Below are 17,008 nucleotides of genomic sequence, written 5' to 3' on the forward strand. Positions count from 1 at the left end.
GGTTCCTTGAGGACTCTCACAGCTTCTCCAAGATACTGGGAAGAGGGTGGGCCTGGGAAGGCAGAAGCCCTGGAGAATTGCCCTTTGCCTGCTTGGCTGTCCTTTTGGGGTTGTCCCCATAGGCCCTGGGGAAGGGGGCTCCCTGGAGGTTGGGTGGGGTCCGCACTGCACCCCTGTGGATCCAGACTCAGTCCCTGTCCCCTTGCCCCTTCCAGAGCCCCGGAGCTATGTGGAGTCGGTGGTGCGGACGGCAGTGGCTGGCCCCCGGACTCAGGATCCTGAGCCCAAGAGCTTTAGCGCCCCGGTTGCCCAGGCCTATGGCCGCGAGACACCCCTGAGGAACGGGACCCTGGGAGGCTCCTTTGTCTCCCCCAGCCCCCTTTCCACCAGCAGCCCCATCCTCAGCGCTGACAGGTAAGTGGGGAGGAAGATCCAGGCCTGGGACAGCACAGATGAGGCCTCTTGGATCTGTCTAGGGCGTGGACAGGCAGAAATCACATCCAGGTTGCTGCTTCTGGGAAACTAGCTCATCGGGGTGCATGGTGAGAGCATCCCCTGAGTGCCAACTCCCCAGGGAGAGTATGAAGGTGAACCAGCCATAGTCCTTACCCCAGGTTTATTTATTTATTTTTTAAAGTTTTTTAAAAATAAATTTATTTATTTCATTTATTTATTTTTGGCTGTGTTGGGGTCTTCGTTGCTGCGTGCAGGCTTTCTCTAGTTGTGGTGAGCAGGGGCTACTCTTCGTTGCGGTGCGTGGGCTTCTCATTTTGGTGGCTTCTCTTGTGGCTGAGCACGGGCCCTAGGCACGTGGGCTTCGGTAGTTGTGGCTCACGGGCTCTAGAGCGCAGGCTCAGTAGTTGTGGCACAAGGGCTTAGTTGCTCCGCGACATGTGGGGTCTTCCCGGACCAGGGCTCGAACCCGTGTCCCCTGCGTTGGCAAGCGGACTCTTAACCACTGCGCCACCAGGGAAGCACTTTTTTTTAATTTAAAAAAAATTTTTATTTTTATTTTTTGGCCACGCCACGTGGCATGCGGGATCTTACTTCCCAACCAGGGATGGACCCTGTGCCCCATGCAGTGGAAATGTGGAGTCTTAACCACTGGACTGCCAGGAAAGTCCCCTTCCCCCAGGTTTAAAATTGAACACGAGTAATTACTATGTGGTGAGTGCTTCCTATGTGCCAGGCATTTTGCTAAGTGCTTTCTGTTTAAACCTCACAGCAATCCTATGAGGTAGGTACTATTATTATTCACACTTCTCAGAAGAGGAAACTGAGGCAGAGAGACATAAAGTAGCTTATTCAAGGTCCTACAGCTACATAATAGCAAAAATAGGATTCAAACCGAAGGTGTCTGGCTCCGGAACCCACATCTCTATCCTTCCCCACAGACCTGTGTTATGGTGCCTGACGGTCACGGGGTGAGAGTCAGATGTACCCAGAGCAGATGTTTAAGCCACGAGCTCAGAGCGAGAGGCTGCTATTTCTGCCTTGGGGTGCAGAGAGGGTCTCTGGGGGCTGAAAGTATCTGTGCTGAGGCCAGAAGGATGAGCAGGGGTTGAAAGGTGAAGGGGGAGGGAACGGCCCTTCCAGAAGGACAGCACGGCAAGGACAGAGCCGGGGGATGTGGAGGTGTTGGGCGTGGCGGCCTCGGGCACGCAGCTGCTGGTGAGGGGTTGCCGTAGGGTGAGAGGAAGGATGTCTTGGCGGATGGCTGGCTGACGTTCTGAGGCGGGTCAGACAGAAAGGGTAGCCTGAAATTTCCCAGAGAGTGAGGCTCCTGTGTTTGGGGTGCAGTGAGAAGCTGCTTGACTGGGGGTGAGGCTTTATGATGGGGAGACAGGGAAGACAACATAGGAGAGGGACCCTGAGAGGAGCCTAGGCAGGGCAAAGGGTGCCAGGCGGGGAGGGGGCCCCAGAGAGCCTGCCTGGAGGCCGGAACTCGCCTCCAGGAGGGGAGCCTGCCCCTACCATCCCTTCCCATGTCCACTGCCCTTCCCAGCCCGGGACCCCACGGGGCCCAGTCACTGTCCAGCCACCTCTTCACAATTCTGCATGTGGAGGGGTGTGCCAAGCTTGCGGTGTACCTGCACTGGTCCAGCGTAATGCACCCCTCCTGGGTCGGGGCGGGGGGCGTGGGTGAGCAGAGGCACTTTTCTTCTGGAGGCTAAGAATTTGAAACCTCAAGCCAAGCACACACACCCCAGTCCACCTTACCCCTCCCCAGCCTCCTGATGGGTCCATTTTTGGAAAGGTCTGCCTCTGGGCAGAAGCTGCATTCTTCTTTTAGAGGAAAGGAGATTTTCCTCGCCTCTCCAGCCACCCTTGCTGATATTCAGGGAGTGCTGACATTAGGAAGTTTTCACCGTTTCTCACTCCTCAAATTCCTCCTGCAGTAGGCCTCAGGAAGCCAGCTTCCCCTCCAGAACTCCATTTCCATGTCCCCAGCCCCCGCTGTGCAGCCTGACCTATCCCCCCATTCCTCAGAATCCAGGTTATTCTGTACCAAAGTGGTGTTCCACTTTGGCCCCTTCTGGGATGCGAGGTAGACTTTGTCCTGGCCTGGCCCCTGCCCTTCTCCCTGCCCTTGGCTCGTGCCTAGCCTTCCCACCTCACATCACCCAGGGGACCTGAGCTTATCCAACCTGGCCCAGGGTGTGGCCGGCCAGCCTCCAGACTCCTTCCAGTCTGCGGCTCCAGGCTTTGGAGCATCTCTTATGTAAGGACCTTCCCCACCCCCCTGCCCCAGGGGCTGCTGGTGCAGAATTTGCCTGCTGCCTCCCTGCAGCTGCTGCTTATGCGTGGTCTCTGTCAACCTTTGTCTCTCCTGCCATATCATCGAGGAATAGAAGTTTGGGTCTGGAAGGAATCAGAGTCATCTAACCTATTTCCCTCATTTTACATGTGGGAAAACTTTTAACAAACAGAATCCAGGTTTCCCAACTCACAGGCCATGGACTTGTATCAATACTTAACTTCAGAGGAGAACCTTTGACTGTGGCCATTCCCCCGGGTACAGTGCCCTCTGAACTGACTTTTATCAGTCTTAGAATTGAGAGCGACCTCTGAGCTCATCTCATGTAACCTCCCAATGGAGGAAATTTCCTCCACAGCATTTGGGTCAAGAGGTTGGTCAGTCTCTGCTTAAATGTTCCTAATGATGGGAGCCTCATTACCATGTAAAGCGGCCTGCTCCATTGGTGGCCAGATCCAGTGGCTAGAATGCAGATCTTATAATGAGCTGAAATCTCCTGTGAGATTTCTTCATCTTTGCTGTTTTGGAGCTACCCAGGAATGGATGCCCAGTTACACTCTCAGTGTTTAAAGATGCTGATAGCACACCTGGGGAAACTGAGTCAAGGTAGGATACTTCCAGTAGGAACAGGATCCAAGTGGTTTAACCCCCTCTCCAGTGTTCAGTTTCTGTGATGCTGGAGGGGGCAACAGGACAACCACCTTCAGTTTCGATAGGAGAGATCTCGCTCTGACCTGTGGTTGAGCAGTCAGGGTGGTGCTTGAGGATACATGGGCTTTGGAGTTAGACACAGCTGAGTTGAAATCCTGGTCTATTATGAGCTGTGTGGGTGTGAGCCTATTGCTTAACCTCTCTGAGCCTCAGTTTTTTCTTCTGATGTCCGTAGGGTGACGTATCAAAGCCCTAACTTTCCTGTGCATGTGAGGGGAGCTTTTATTGTCATTATTAGTGGTTGGAGGGAGGGCTGAGGGTTCACTGAAAGCCTGTCCTTCACTAAATGCCATTTGGTGACATCTTGACCTGCCCCGTCTCTCTCTAGCACTTCAGTGGGGAGTTTCCCATCAGGGGAGAGCAGCGACCAGGGCCCGCGGACACCCACCCAGCCTCTGCTGGATTCTGGCTTCCGCTCCGGCAGCCTGGGCCAGCCCAGCCCTTCGGCTCAGAGAAGCTACCAGAGCTCTTCTCCTCTCCCGACTGCGGGCAGCATCTACAGCAGCCCCGACTACTCACTGCAGCCGTTCAGCTCCCTGGAAAGCCAGGCCCGGTCTCAGTTCGGTGTGGCGGGTGTCCACATGGTACCTGGGAGCCCTCAGGCACGGCACAGGACAGTGGGCACCAACACTCCCTCTAGTCCTGGCTTTGTCCGCCGGGCCGTGAATCCCGCCATGGCTGCCCCCAGCAGCCCCAGTTTGACCCACCGCCAGGTGATGGGTCCACCCGGAACTGGTTTCCATGGTAACACGGTCTCCAGCCCCCAGAGCAGTGCAGCAACCACTCCGGGAAGCCCCAGCCTGGGTCGGCACCCTGGGGCCCACCAGGTTTCAAGCCTCCATGGCAATGTGGCCACCACTCCAGGGAGCCCCAGCCTGGGCCGGCACCCTGGGGCCCACCAAGGCAACCTGGCCTCCAGTCTCCATGGCAACGCAGTAGCCAGCCCCGGAAGCCCCAGCCTGGGCCGTCACTTGGGAGGGTCTGGATCTGTGGTTTCCGGCAGCCCCAGCTTGGACCAGCAGGTGGCCTATGGTGGCTACTCCACCCCTGAGGACCGGAGACCCACGTTGTCCCGACAGAGCAGCGCCTCGGGCTACCAGGCCCCTTCCACGCCCTCCTTTCCTGTGTCCCCTGCCTACTACCCCGGCCTGAGCAACCCCGCCGCCTCCCCCTCGCCAGATTCAGCAGCCTTCCGGCAAGGGAGCCCGACACCGGCCTTGCCAGAGAAGCGGAGGATGTCCATGGGAGACCGAGCGGGCAGCCTCCCCAACTATGCCACCGTCAACGGGAAGGTGTCCTCCTCGCCTGTCGCCAGCGGCATGTCCAGTCCCAGCGGGGGCAGCGCCGTCTCCTTCTCCCACACTCTCCCCGACTTCTCCAAGTACTCCATGCCAGGTGCGCCCTCCTTCCATGTCATCTCTCCCGCTGACAGATGAAGCCCAGCAGTTAGGGTATCTGTGCTAGTCTCTGTTCTGACATCTCCTTGGTAGACTGAAGCCCACCAGTTAGGGTACCTGTGCTAGTCTCTGTTCTGACATCTCCTTGACAGACTGAAGCCCAGCAGTTAGGGTACCTGTGCTAGTCTCTGTTCTGACATCTCCCTGGCAGACACAACCTCGGGTGGGTCACCAACTTCTGGGCCTCAGACGCCTTCCCTGTGTAATGGGAGTGGAGCCGTGGTCGTGGCAGCCTTCCCTGTGTAATGGGAGTTGGAGCCGTGGTCGCGGCAGCAGTGGGGGCAGGGATGAGGAGGTAGATGCGATGATGGCGCTGCTGTTACAATGATCTTCACCATCATCGTAGCCACCACCACTTGTTGAGCACATGCTCTGTGCCAGGCTCTGAGCCAAGGACTATCTCATCAGTCCTCACGGCCACCTGGCAAAGTGGGTATGATTTTGCCCATTTTGCACATTTCACACATGGCCACCTGGCAAAGCGGGTATGATTTTGCCCAATTTGCACATTACTTTTCCAGCCCACAGCACGGTTCCCACCTTTTGATCCCCACTTTGCGCACATCACTAATAATAGATCTGGCAGCCGGAGCGATATGGCACAAGGCCGAGGGTTAAGCATTTTTACTGGAGTCTAGTTTCTACCAACCCGGCTTCACTGAAGCCCACGCAGTCTTGCACACTGAATTCTTCTCTCATCGTCAGAACTGGGCATCTTTTGCCTCCACTTAGACGGCTCATTTTCTAAACAAAAAGGTCAGGGTGTCAGCTGATCTGCAGCTTCTCAGCCAGATCTCCAACCTGACTATGTACAGAGCAGCCCTGGAGCCCTGGGACATTCAAGGAAGATTTAGAATGCTGCAGGCAGCCTGGGATGGGTCCCAGCTGCCCAGATTCTCAGTATCACTCCCAGGTCCTGCCCTGAGCCTGCCAAACGACACTGCACACCCCTGCTTCCTGCTGCTCGCCAGAGACATCTGGTTCCCAGCCCCAGTTCTTGGAGGATGCAGAACTTCTAGTAGTTGGGACATTTCCTGTTTCCCACCATCTTCCTTGCTTAAAATAGCCATGGGAGTCAACACAGGAAGGCACATGGGGCTGCGGCCACCTCTGACAGCTCGTTAGACAGGCCCCAGCAGCCCCAGGGCCTGGGGCTTTGGAGCCGAGAGAGGCAGCTTGCACAGTTGTATAGCCCAGCTGCCTAGCCCAGAGGCCCTGCTAAGTGCACAGCTGCCAGGAAAAGGAGCTGACCTACCCCATCTCCGTCCTCCAGAAACAGATCCCAGAAGCCTAGCAGAGTGTAAATGACAAGTTGAAATTGACTAAGCACCCGACACACAGCCTAACACACATCTCTGGTCTGTGCCCTGAACTTCACAGCACCGTGAGCACAGGCTCCTCTGTTCCAGCCTCTCACTGACGAAAGGAGTGGAAACATGCAGATTTGGAATATTCTTTTTCACCCTTCTCCCCCATCCTCCCTTTGTTTTCTTTGGTGCCAAAAGATGAAGGAAGAGGTTGGAGAGTGAGACCCACATGTCCTAATACCCAGCCAGGAAGATATGGTGTAGCTGGCACCAAACTGGTTGCTGCATCTTCTTACCTGGGAAGGTCTTACAAAAGCCTTTCTGTGGACCATCTGTGTGACTTGGGCAAGTTGCTCTCCCTCTCTGAACCTCACATTCCTCACTTGTAAAGTAATAGGTTGGATAAGGTGCTCTCTGAGCTCCTCCAGAACCTAACATTCTATGAAAGCATCCCTAGTCTGCAGAGGGTCTGGGGTGGGGATGTCTGCCAGAGAAGTGGGGTCTGTGACACTCAGATGGCCTCTTAATTCTAGACCAACCCTTCTCCTATTTGTCCCAGGCAGGGCAGGAGCAATCTTTTTGCTCTACCTGAGGCAGAACCCGGGCTTTCCATATGGGAAGTAAGGCGGAGCTTGGGGAAAGTGGACAGAAATGTGTTTTTCTGCTCTCATCCTCAAGGTTGTTATGATAGAGTTGGGAAATTGAGCCCATGGAGAAAGGGACTAGCAGGTGGGAGGGAAACTTCGGGAAGGGTTTAGTCTGAATCTTCTAGAGAAAGGGGGAGATGGGATGGAGTAGGGCTCTCGCTGGCTTGGTGAGAATGCTGTTCAGTCTCTTCAACAGGAGGGCAGCTCCGTGAGCCACGGTGGTTGTTGGAAGACAGGGGGAGGATGTGAAAGCAGGTCAAGGCCCCTCCCAGCAATGCTCTGATGATGTCTGAGCAGGCCAGCTTTCTGTGTTAGTTTCCTAGGTCAGCCATAACAAAGGACCACACACCTGGTGGCTTAAGACAACAGAAATTTATTCTCTCACAGTAGCTGAGGCTGGAAATCCCAAATCAAGGTATTGGCAGGATTGGTTCCTTCTGGAGACTCTGAGGGAGACTGTGTTCTAATCTCAGCTTCTCATGGTGGCTGGCAGTCTTGGGGGTCCCTTGGCTTGTAGGTGCATCTCCCTAATCTCTGCCTCCATCTTCACATGACACTCTCCCCTTGTGTCTCCCTGTCCCTTTCCTTCTTTTTATAAGGACCCCAGTCATATTGGATTGGGGTCCCCTCTAATCCAGCACGACTGCATCTTATCTTGTTTACATCTGCAAAGACCCTATTTCCAAATAAGGTCCCATTCACAGGTACTGGGGGTTAATTCCAACATACCTTTTTGGGGGACAGAGATGGAGACTCATAACACCTTCTTTCCCTCTCCTTCTCCTTTAGACAACAGCCCTGAGACGCGGGCGAAAGTGAAATTTGTCCAGGACACTTCCAAGTATTGGTACAAGCCCGAGATCTCCAGAGAGCAGGGTAAGTGCTGGGTGGTGCTGAAGGTCCTGGGGTCCATCTGAGGTCACAGCTGGCGGCTGCCCACCTTGTCTTCCCTGGGCAAGGGACATAAGCAGACTCATTCCTCTTTGCAGTAGGTGGTGGTCACAGAGAGGAGCTGGGACCAAGGTTGGACAGGAAGAGGCACCTCCCCACAGGGAAGCGTTGGGCAGCAGAAGCAGTGGTTGTAGCTGTTTCCTTAAAAGCAGCAAAGTCTTGGTTTTCCAGGACAAAATGAAAGGCTGGCCGAGATAGTGTGAAACCTTAGCTCTCCATCTGCATGATGTGGGAGATTGTTGCCCATTTTACAGAAAAATACGTAGTTGGGATTGTGGGGATGGAGATGAGAGGCCTCAGCCCCTAAGGGAAGTCCGTGTGGATGTAGGGCAGGGTGACTTCCAGCCAGGGGTCAGAGCCGGACAGTTTTCTTGGAACGACCCCATCTATTCGTTTACTCACTGTATGGGCTGCTTTTGTGCTGTGATGGCAGCGATGATTAGTGCCTGCAAAGCCTGAAATATTTACTGTCTGGCTATTTATAGAAAAACTTTGCTGACTCTAGTGTAGGAGGACCCTTAGGAGTGTTTACATTTTAACTTTAAGGACTCTCATCTCACCTGAGAAAGAAAGAGGTTCAAGACCTGATGAGACTGAAGCCAGTGCATCAGTTTCTCATTTCCCCTTCTCTCCTCCCGACCAGCCATAGCCCTCCTTAAGGACCAGGAGCCAGGGGCTTTCATCATCCGAGACAGCCACTCCTTCCGAGGAGCCTATGGGCTGGCCATGAAGGTGTCTTCGCCCCCTCCGACCATCATGCAGCAGAATAAAAAAGGTAACACCAGCTTGTCCACTGGGGCCTCAGGACTAGGTGGTCCCTACAGTCTCTTTAGGTCCTGAGCTGCCAGAGGACGAGGGGTGGCTATGTGGGGTGGGCAGGTCTCTTAATTCTCATGGGAGCTGGTCCCTTCTAATCAGACGCTTCAGAAGAGCAGGTCTTGGCCTTGGTGATGATTGAGGTCAGAGAACAGGGAAGCAAGATGACTGGGACCCTGTGATTGAGTTTCCTTGAGGGGTGGGCTAGCAGTGGTGGTCTCCCCATCTCAGGGCTCTGGCCGTGTTATCGCTGTGACCCTTTCTCCATCACAGCCCAGCACACTGGAGAAGTTGGCAGTAGTGCTGGGAGGTGGCGGAAGGACACCGTGGGCAGTGACGCATCCACGTTTCTTTCTCTTCGTCCCAGGGGACATGACCCATGAGCTCGTGAGGCATTTCCTGATAGAGACGAGCCCCAGAGGAGTCAAGCTCAAGGGCTGCCCCAACGAGCCAAACTTCGGTGAGCTGTCCCCGCCTCCATCCCCACGGTCTCAGGCCTGTCCCAGGCTCCCCGCTGCAGCGTCTGCCCGTCACCCTTGTCATAGACGCAGCAGAGAAATGCACGGCGACTCCCTTCCTCTGTGCTGTGGCCAGATTTCTTTCTGTATTTGTCCTACCCCGCGGAGACCTGTTATCATTACCACTGGAATAACACCTATAACAACAGTTGCCTTTATCCACTACCTACTATGTGAAAGCCACCTTAGGTACCTTATATCACTTCTGGTCTCCCTACCATCCTGCGTGGTAGGTGTCATCGTCCCATTTTACACACGAGGGAACTGAGATTTATCCAGGGACACACAGCTAATAAGTTACTGAGTGGGGATTTGATCCCATCATCCTCTGACACTTCTGCTGCACTCTCCTGAGTGGAGCCCTGGCAGCTGGAGGGACTTAGGAGAGATGCTGAGAGTAATTTTCAATAACGAAAAGTTGTGGGGGGCTTCCCTGGTGGCGCAGTGGTTGAGAGTCCGCCTGCCGATGCAGGGGACGCAGGTTCGTGCCCCGGTCCGGGAAGATCCCATGTGCCGCGGAGCGGCTGGGCCCGTGAGCCATGGCCGCTGAGCCTGCGTGTCCAGAGCCTGTGCTCCGCAACGGGAGAGGCCACAGCAGTGAGAGGCCCGTGTACCGCAAAAAAAAAAAAAAAAGAAAAAAAAAAGGAAAAGTTGTGGGGCAACTGTCTGACGGCTAGAGTGAGCCTTTAGAATTTTCTCCCTTGGATCTTGCTGTCAAAGAGGGAGTGAATTTTCAGTTTTGTGGATGGGATGAGGGGAGAGGTAAGAACGAAGCTAAAGATTATGGACAGTGGGATGGGGTGGGTGTGCTTCCTCAGTGCCCCCGACGTGCTCCCAGTAACGCTGCCTCTGCCGGCTGTCTCCCTCCCTGCAGGATCTCTGTCTGCCCTGGTCTACCAGCACTCCATCATCCCGCTGGCTCTGCCCTGTAAGCTGGTCATTCCAAACCGAGGTAGGAACCTGAGACTCCTCGCCCTCCAAGCGCACCCTTGTGCTGGCCTCCTTCACGTCTCTGCCCAGCCAGCTGCTCCAGAACATGCGCCAGGCTTGGAGGAAACGGGTCATGTTGCCAATCTTGGGAAACTCAAAACCACTCTCCTCTTTATTTTTTCTAATAAAAAAGAAGGGAAAGTTCATTAAAAATCTTAATTCCAGAAACACACATAATTGACTTGCCAGATTGTTCCAGAGAAAATTCTCTGGAGGCTTTAAGAATTCATACTTGAATCCTGAGAATTACGACTCATCCCAGGGGAGGAAATAGAAGCAGGAGACAGCCATGGGGAGGACCGTGTCCGGAGGGTGAGATGGGCATCAGTGGGCAGGGCCGAGGGAGGGGGGAGGGAAAGGCAGAGGTAGGTCATGGGGCATCCAGGTGTGGGAGGGCGGTCTGAATGGAGAGGAGAGAGCACACTCGAGGGACCTCTTAGGGATCCACATGGCGTGGGAAGGAGACAGGAAGCCCAAGATGTCCCTGGAGTTTCTAGTCTGCATGGCTGAGAGGGTGTTCCCTCGCTGAGGGGACATCGAGCTAATGGGAGGAGCAAGCCCTCTTTTGATTGTGGGAAGTACAAATAGAATTCAAGAGCTTTAGGACGTATAGGGCGAGAATTTGAGTGAGACACTGCGGCTGGCAAAAGAGATTTTTAGCTTCTCTTAGAGAGGCGTCCCAGCCTCGGAAGAAGGCGGATGGACACCCCAAACCTTTCAACAGCACAGGCTTCCATTATGTAGCCCCAGATACACGGGGCTCCCGCGAGGGGAGGGGAATATGCCTGGCCCTGAACTTGAGGTCTAGGAACTGGTAACTGGGGTGCCTTCTCCCCATGCTCTCTGTCCACTAATAGGATATTCGGAATTGTGTCCGGGACTTGCTTTCAGTCTCTCTTGGAGGTCCTGGGGTTATGTCCGTAATTAAAACCTCCAATATTATTTGGCAATATCTATGTATCCAATTCGATTCATTGAATTATTAATGATAATTGACCACTATTATCAACTTAAAAGTTCAAATACTATTTAAATAGCCCTATTAACCACATGATTTAGACACTAATTAAATTATATTTCTAAGGAATTTAGCAAAGTAATTTAATAATTATAACACTGCTCTTTATTTACATTGTATAAACCGGTGGTTCTCACAGCACGGTCCCCAGACCAGCAGCATCGGCACCCCTGGGAACTTGTTCAAAATGTAGATATTCTCAAGTCCCCCCCCAATCAGAAGCTTTAGGGTGGTGCCCAGAAATCTGTGTTTTAACAAACCTGCACACCAATGTCTGAGAAATGCTGGTATAAACAATACTCAGTTCTTATTAATATTGAAATTGTAGTTGTGCTGCATTGTGGTTTAATGAATTGGGCACTTACTGATCTACACATGAGATACCTCCATGCAAAACAACCATACCAGTTGCCACTTGAAGGCTTGCTTTATGTCAACGACTAGACTAACACTGTACACGGAACATCTCAAAAACCCACGGAAGTGGACGCTCTCATCATCACCTCTGTTTTATACATACTTGGCAAGTGACTGGGTGAGCATCTGAACCCTGCTCTGTTGGACTCCACAGCTCCCAACCAGTGTGCTGAATACTTAGAGCAATCACTGGACGTTCAAACTGGACACACGTGCTGACTGCCAGGGCTTATTATGAGAAGCGGTATCCGTTGCACAAAGTATTTGCAGAGCTAGCCTGAGGCCCAGCCAACCCTGTGCTTCTTTCCAGCTCTGCAGTTTTAATTACCAGCTGAATTAAATTTTTGTCTCAGACCCCACAGATGAATCAAAAGATAGCTCGGGCCCTGCCAACTCAACCACTGACCTGCTGAAGCAAGGGGCAGGTGAGTGGCCACCCCAGACGGGATCCCTGCCCAGGCCTTTCCTCCCCCTGGCCCTGTACCCTCCTGCAGGTGCAGGCTGGATATCTCTCCCAGACCCAGATGTCTCTGGGCAGACCACATTTCTGTGTGCAGATGCCTCGGCCCAAGGCTGGCCTGAAATTCATCTGCTCTCTTCTTCCCGAAGAGAGGACCTGGGGATGGTTCCCACCCACTTCGGCCCCCATGACACCTCCTTGGGTGGGTTTCTTCCAGCCTGCAACGTGCTCTTCATAAACTCTGTGGACATGGAGTCACTCACTGGGCCACAGGCCATCTCCAAAGCCACTTCTGAGACACTGGCTACTGACCCCACGCCGGCTGCCACCATCGTCCACTTCAAAGTTTCTGCCCAGGGAATCACACTGACTGACAACCAGAGAAAGTAAGATTCTTTTTTTTTTTTTCCCAAAGATGGTGTTTTTTTGTTTGTTTGTTTTTGTTTTTTATTAATTAATTAATTAATTTTTGGCTGCTTTGGGTCTTTGTTGCTGAGCGCGGGCTTTTCTTTTTAGTTGCGGTGAGCGGGGGCTACTCTTCGTTGCAGTGCGTGGGCTTCTCTTGTTGCCGAGCACAGGTTCTAGGTGCGCAGGCTTCAGTAGTTGTGGCTCGTGGGCTCAGTAGTTGTGGCTCGCGGGCTCTAGAGCGCAGGCTCAGTAGTTGTGGTGCACGGGCTTAGTTGCTCCGCGGCATGTGGGATCTTCCCGGACCAGGGATTGAACCCATGTCCCCTGCATTGGCAGGCGGATTCTTAACCACTGCGCCACCAGGGAAGCCCAATAAGATTCTTCTAATTGCTTCTGTGTTGGGCTCCCCCCAACCCTGTGACCCATCCATCCATCCACTTTCTCACCCACTCACCAATTGATCCATCCATTCCTGCATCTATTCATCCCCCATTTATCGTCGCCCACCCATTTATCCCTTCACTAATTTGTCTCCCTCTATCCATCATCCATCCATCCATCCATCCTTCCTTCCTTCCACAAACATGCCTGCACTTGTTATACAGCTGTAAATGCAACTGATAAAAGTCCCTGCTTTCTAGAGCAGGGGCCCTTCCTCTCACGCTCTCTCCCCAGCCCCTTTTCTTCCTCCTCCAGAGTTCCCCCGTTTCTCATTCCTCAATGCCAGTTTCTTCCTTCTTTTCCTAGACTCTAGCATTTTGAGACATGTTTCTATGAGACATCTCTCTGTCCCTGTGCATGGCTTTATGTCCCCAAAGGGAGCAGCCCAGGCCATCGTGCTCAGAAGGGAAAGGCTGTGTCGACCTGTGACAGCCACAGGTGGTGGCCTGACCTGAAGGAGGAGTCACTTCAGCACTCATTCTCTGTTTATCTGATGTGTGCCACAGGCTCTTCTTCAGACGCCACTACCCCCTCAACACCATCACCTTCTGTGACCTGGATCCACAGGAGCGGAAGTAAGTCTCTTGTAGACACTTGCCTTCCCAGCCATCTTTCGAACACTGAAGTCTGTGTGTATGCATGTACGTGTGTGTGTATGCACTCCTGTGTGTGTGTATGCACTCCTCTGTGTGTGTGTGTGTGTGTGCATTCTTGGCTCAATTTGAAGATCTGCCCATGCCTGTGGGACCGTGAGTAGCTGTGTTGGCATCTTTTTGAGTTTTTCCCGCCACCAGTTTGAAGCCCCTCCCAGGGACCCAAACGCCTGCTTCTACCCCTCTGACCCTGAAGCTGCTTCTCTCCACGTTGGGGAAAGCTCCTTGGGAGGCAGGCTGCAGTGCTCTCTCCGCTGTGAATGCCCTGAGGCATGGTCTTTGGAGGCTCCCGCCCCCCTGGCACAGGGGCTCTGCCTTCCCCAGGGGTCCAGGCACACCCGGGGCTGGGCTCTGAGGGAGAAGTGGTGGTTTACGCTGTGCCGTCATTCTCTCCACAGGTGGATGAAGACGGAGGGAGGTTCCCCTGCTAAGTAAGTACGCTTCTCCCCACCCGGCTGGCTGGTCTTCATGCTCCTTGCCTGGGGCAGAGGTGGGTGCGGGAGTGGGTTTAGGATCCAGGAACAGGACGTAGGCAAAGGGCAGCTCTGGAGAAAAGCTTGCCCAGGCAGCCAGGTCTTTGGCCTCCTCCTGCCTCGAGGCCAAAGGCCCAGCCTCCAGTCTTGTCCCCTTCCCTCTCTCAGGACCAGACCCGCAGGGTCTGAGGAAGGGATCTGAAAGCTGAGAGTTTTATTGGAGGTGACGGCAGTGGGGCAGGGGTTGTTTAAATGATCTTTTCTGCCACAATCCTGGCATCCTTGATTCCCATTCCTGCTCTCTTGGCGGACTTCTGTGCATGACGTGGCTGGGCTAGACCTCCACGTCAGACCGCGGGAGTCCGGTAGGTCTGAATTCCTTCCGAAATTCCACTGATGGCCCTGGGGTCCTTTGGTCAATTTTCCATCTATTTGGCATTTTGTAAGTGCTTCCAGGGAACTAACTCAGCCCTGGGAAAATTCAGACCAACCAGAGGGCTGATTCTGCCCTCGGGTGCCTGATGGTAGCACAGTAGATAAGAGAAGTGTATAAGCAGGCTAAGGTGCTGCAGTGGTTTTCAAGCTGTGTTCCAAGGAACGCTAGGTTCCTCAGGTTGTAACTGAGCCGCTATGAGGGGAGGTACGATTTGCAGTTATTTATCAGGATGAATCGGAGTTTTCTCAGTAAAACCAAAACAAAGTAGAGGAATAACCTGGGTACTGAAGCTGACATAAGACTGTCACTATGGTCCATAATTCCACCTTTTACTTCGTTGGGCTCACCCAAACAGCCCCATTTTTTTCTCACTGATTGACTTTATCATAGGTAAACGTTACGCTGTTGAATTGATCCATTTATTGCCATAAGTACTGCCGTCACCTTTACATATCCAGACCTCATATAAGATAGGCTTTAGAAAAAGAAAACTTTCACTATTAAAAAGAAATCAAAACCACTGCTGATTTGGGAAGGTTTGGGGAAAGAACCCTTGTTTAAAAATAGGCTTGGGGCTTCCCTGGTGGCACAGTGGTTGAGAGTCCGCCTGCCGATGCAGGGGACGCGGGTTCGTGCCCTGGTCCGGGAAGATCCCACGTGCCGCGGAGCTGCTGGGCCCGTGAGCCATGGCCGCTGAGCCTGCGCGTCCGGAGCCTGTGCTCCACAACAGGAGAGGCCACAACAGTGAGACGCCCAAGTACTGCAAAAAAAAAAAAAAATAGGTCTTATACGACAGGTAGAAATGGGTGTGGGAGCAGGAGAGAGCTGATTTCATGGGGATGGGGCTGGAGAGGCCACCAGATTGCAAGCTCCCTGAAGGCACGACTGTATCTGCCGTGTGGGAGGGGCTGATAGATATTTAGTAAGGAAATGAAAGGATGGAGGCAGGGAGGAGGAGAGCGAAGAGGAGGCCCAGTGAGGCCACTGTGGTCCAGATGCGTGGAACTGACCAGGGTCAGCACGATGAAAGCTCCTTCTGGGGGTGTCCGTGTAACCGCAAGTGGGGTCTGGCTGCTCCCCTTTCAAAAGCCAATACAGAGGCCAGGTTGGTGGAAAGGAAAGTTTGCTTCATTTTGGATGCCAGCAATCACGGGGGAGGGTGGATGCGGCCCCCACCCCACCCCCACTGACAACCAGGGGGCAAGAGCTTTTATAGACGGGGGGAGGGGGCTACATGCCCCCTTAACTGGCCATGATGTAGTTACTTTCTTCCACCTGGTGGGAGTTTCAGTATCTACAAGACAGCTCACAGGATATGTCTCAGGATATTATCTATAGGCCTTGAGAAGGAACTAAAGGTCCTTAACTATGCTTAGTGACTAAACTACTATTATTTAGTCTTGTCGGACTGGTTTCCTTTGTTTCTGCATTTTCTCTGATTAAACTTATTCTCTGGCTAAAGTTTTTCCACAGACAAAAGGCAGGCAGAAGACATGGGGGGCAAGGACCATAGGGTCCTGCTCTGTTTCATCCAGAGGGGCCATGTGGGACGGAGGAGACCTCTCCTGGCTCAAGGTCACATAAAGAGTTAGCAGCTCAGCTGAAAAGAGGCCCCCGTGTGCAGTCCTCTCAAAGCTTATCTCAGCCTCCCCTGGGGCTCATGGGGTCACTGGGCTCTCCAAGTCCCTGCCGCCAGCCAGGAGGCCAGAGCTCTGCGTTTGAAGGGTCTTGTCTTACTCACCACCCGGCCCTCCGAGGGGGAGATGCATCCGGGACAGAAGCGGGCTGGTCCCAGGCCTGGAGATTCATCCTTGAGGAGTAGCTTTTGTGCTGAGCTTCCTTCTGACTCGCCCTTGTGGGGGCCCAGGAGAGCTCAGGGCTGGAAGAGGGTGAGGCAGGCGAGATGCCTCAGGCCCCCAGTTTAAGGAGGTGCTCACTCTGGGTGCTTGTAAGCGCTCCTCTCTGCCCTTGGGGGCCGAGGTTTCTTGCCGCATCCATTCCCCCAAGCAGAGGAAGGACTTGGGCTACTGTTGAGTTGGCCCTGAGGCCCACAGAGCTGAAATAAACATGAAGGGAGGGCAGGCGGGCAGTGTTCAGGCCTGAGAGGTGGGCCGGTTCTCCATCCTGGCCTGGAGAGGGGGCTCCGGGGGGGTGATCCACGGGCCCAGGCTTCCCCACCACTTGGGTAGACTGTTACCCTAAGCCTCTGACCTGATTGTCCGCAGCCCCTGAAACACATTTGGGTACAGCAAAACTGTGGGGAGCCCTGTGTGTGTGTGGGGGGGGGCGGTAAGCCAGTCCCAACTCTGCTAATTTTAGCTGCTGTGGTCCGTCCAGTCCTGGGAGAGGGGTTTCCATCGGAATCTCCAGCTGTCCCGATTTTCCCATCCAGCAATGTGCTGGCTGGGAGGGGACCTGAGCTCACATTCTGTTCTTCCGCGCTCGTATTTTTAACTCTGTTTTGCACAGAGAGAACGCTCAGTCACTCCAGTCCTGGTATGAGGAGTGGGGTTTGCGGGGGAACAGGTGTGGGGTCCCCCTCCCCCT

At 53.7% G+C, this 17,008-nt stretch overlaps 1 protein-coding gene across 10 annotated transcripts in view; it reads left to right on the forward strand.

Annotated features, from left to right (window-relative positions):
* TNS1 (tensin 1) overlaps positions 1 to 17,008 on the forward strand; it is a 190,851-nt gene that overhangs the window by 168,439 nt on the left and 5,404 nt on the right. For all 10 annotated transcript variants that reach the window (XM_060152144.1, XM_060152138.1, XM_060152140.1 and 7 more), the window contains 10 exons: positions 216 to 414; positions 3,798 to 4,864; positions 7,670 to 7,756; positions 8,475 to 8,606; positions 9,015 to 9,107; positions 10,040 to 10,117; positions 11,944 to 12,015; positions 12,268 to 12,436; positions 13,406 to 13,474; positions 13,951 to 13,983. In XM_060152144.1, the coding sequence (XP_060008127.1) occupies positions 216 to 414; positions 3,798 to 4,864; positions 7,670 to 7,756; positions 8,475 to 8,606; positions 9,015 to 9,107; positions 10,040 to 10,117; positions 11,944 to 12,015; positions 12,268 to 12,436; positions 13,406 to 13,474; positions 13,951 to 13,983 (1,999 nt within the window). The remainder of the gene's footprint in view (positions 1 to 215; positions 415 to 3,797; positions 4,865 to 7,669; positions 7,757 to 8,474; positions 8,607 to 9,014; positions 9,108 to 10,039; positions 10,118 to 11,943; positions 12,016 to 12,267; positions 12,437 to 13,405; positions 13,475 to 13,950; positions 13,984 to 17,008) is intronic.

The sequence above is a fragment of the Lagenorhynchus albirostris genome, chromosome 6, assembly GCF_949774975.1.
Source record: "Lagenorhynchus albirostris chromosome 6, mLagAlb1.1, whole genome shotgun sequence".
NCBI classification, from domain to species: Eukaryota; Metazoa; Chordata; class Mammalia; order Artiodactyla; family Delphinidae; genus Lagenorhynchus; species Lagenorhynchus albirostris.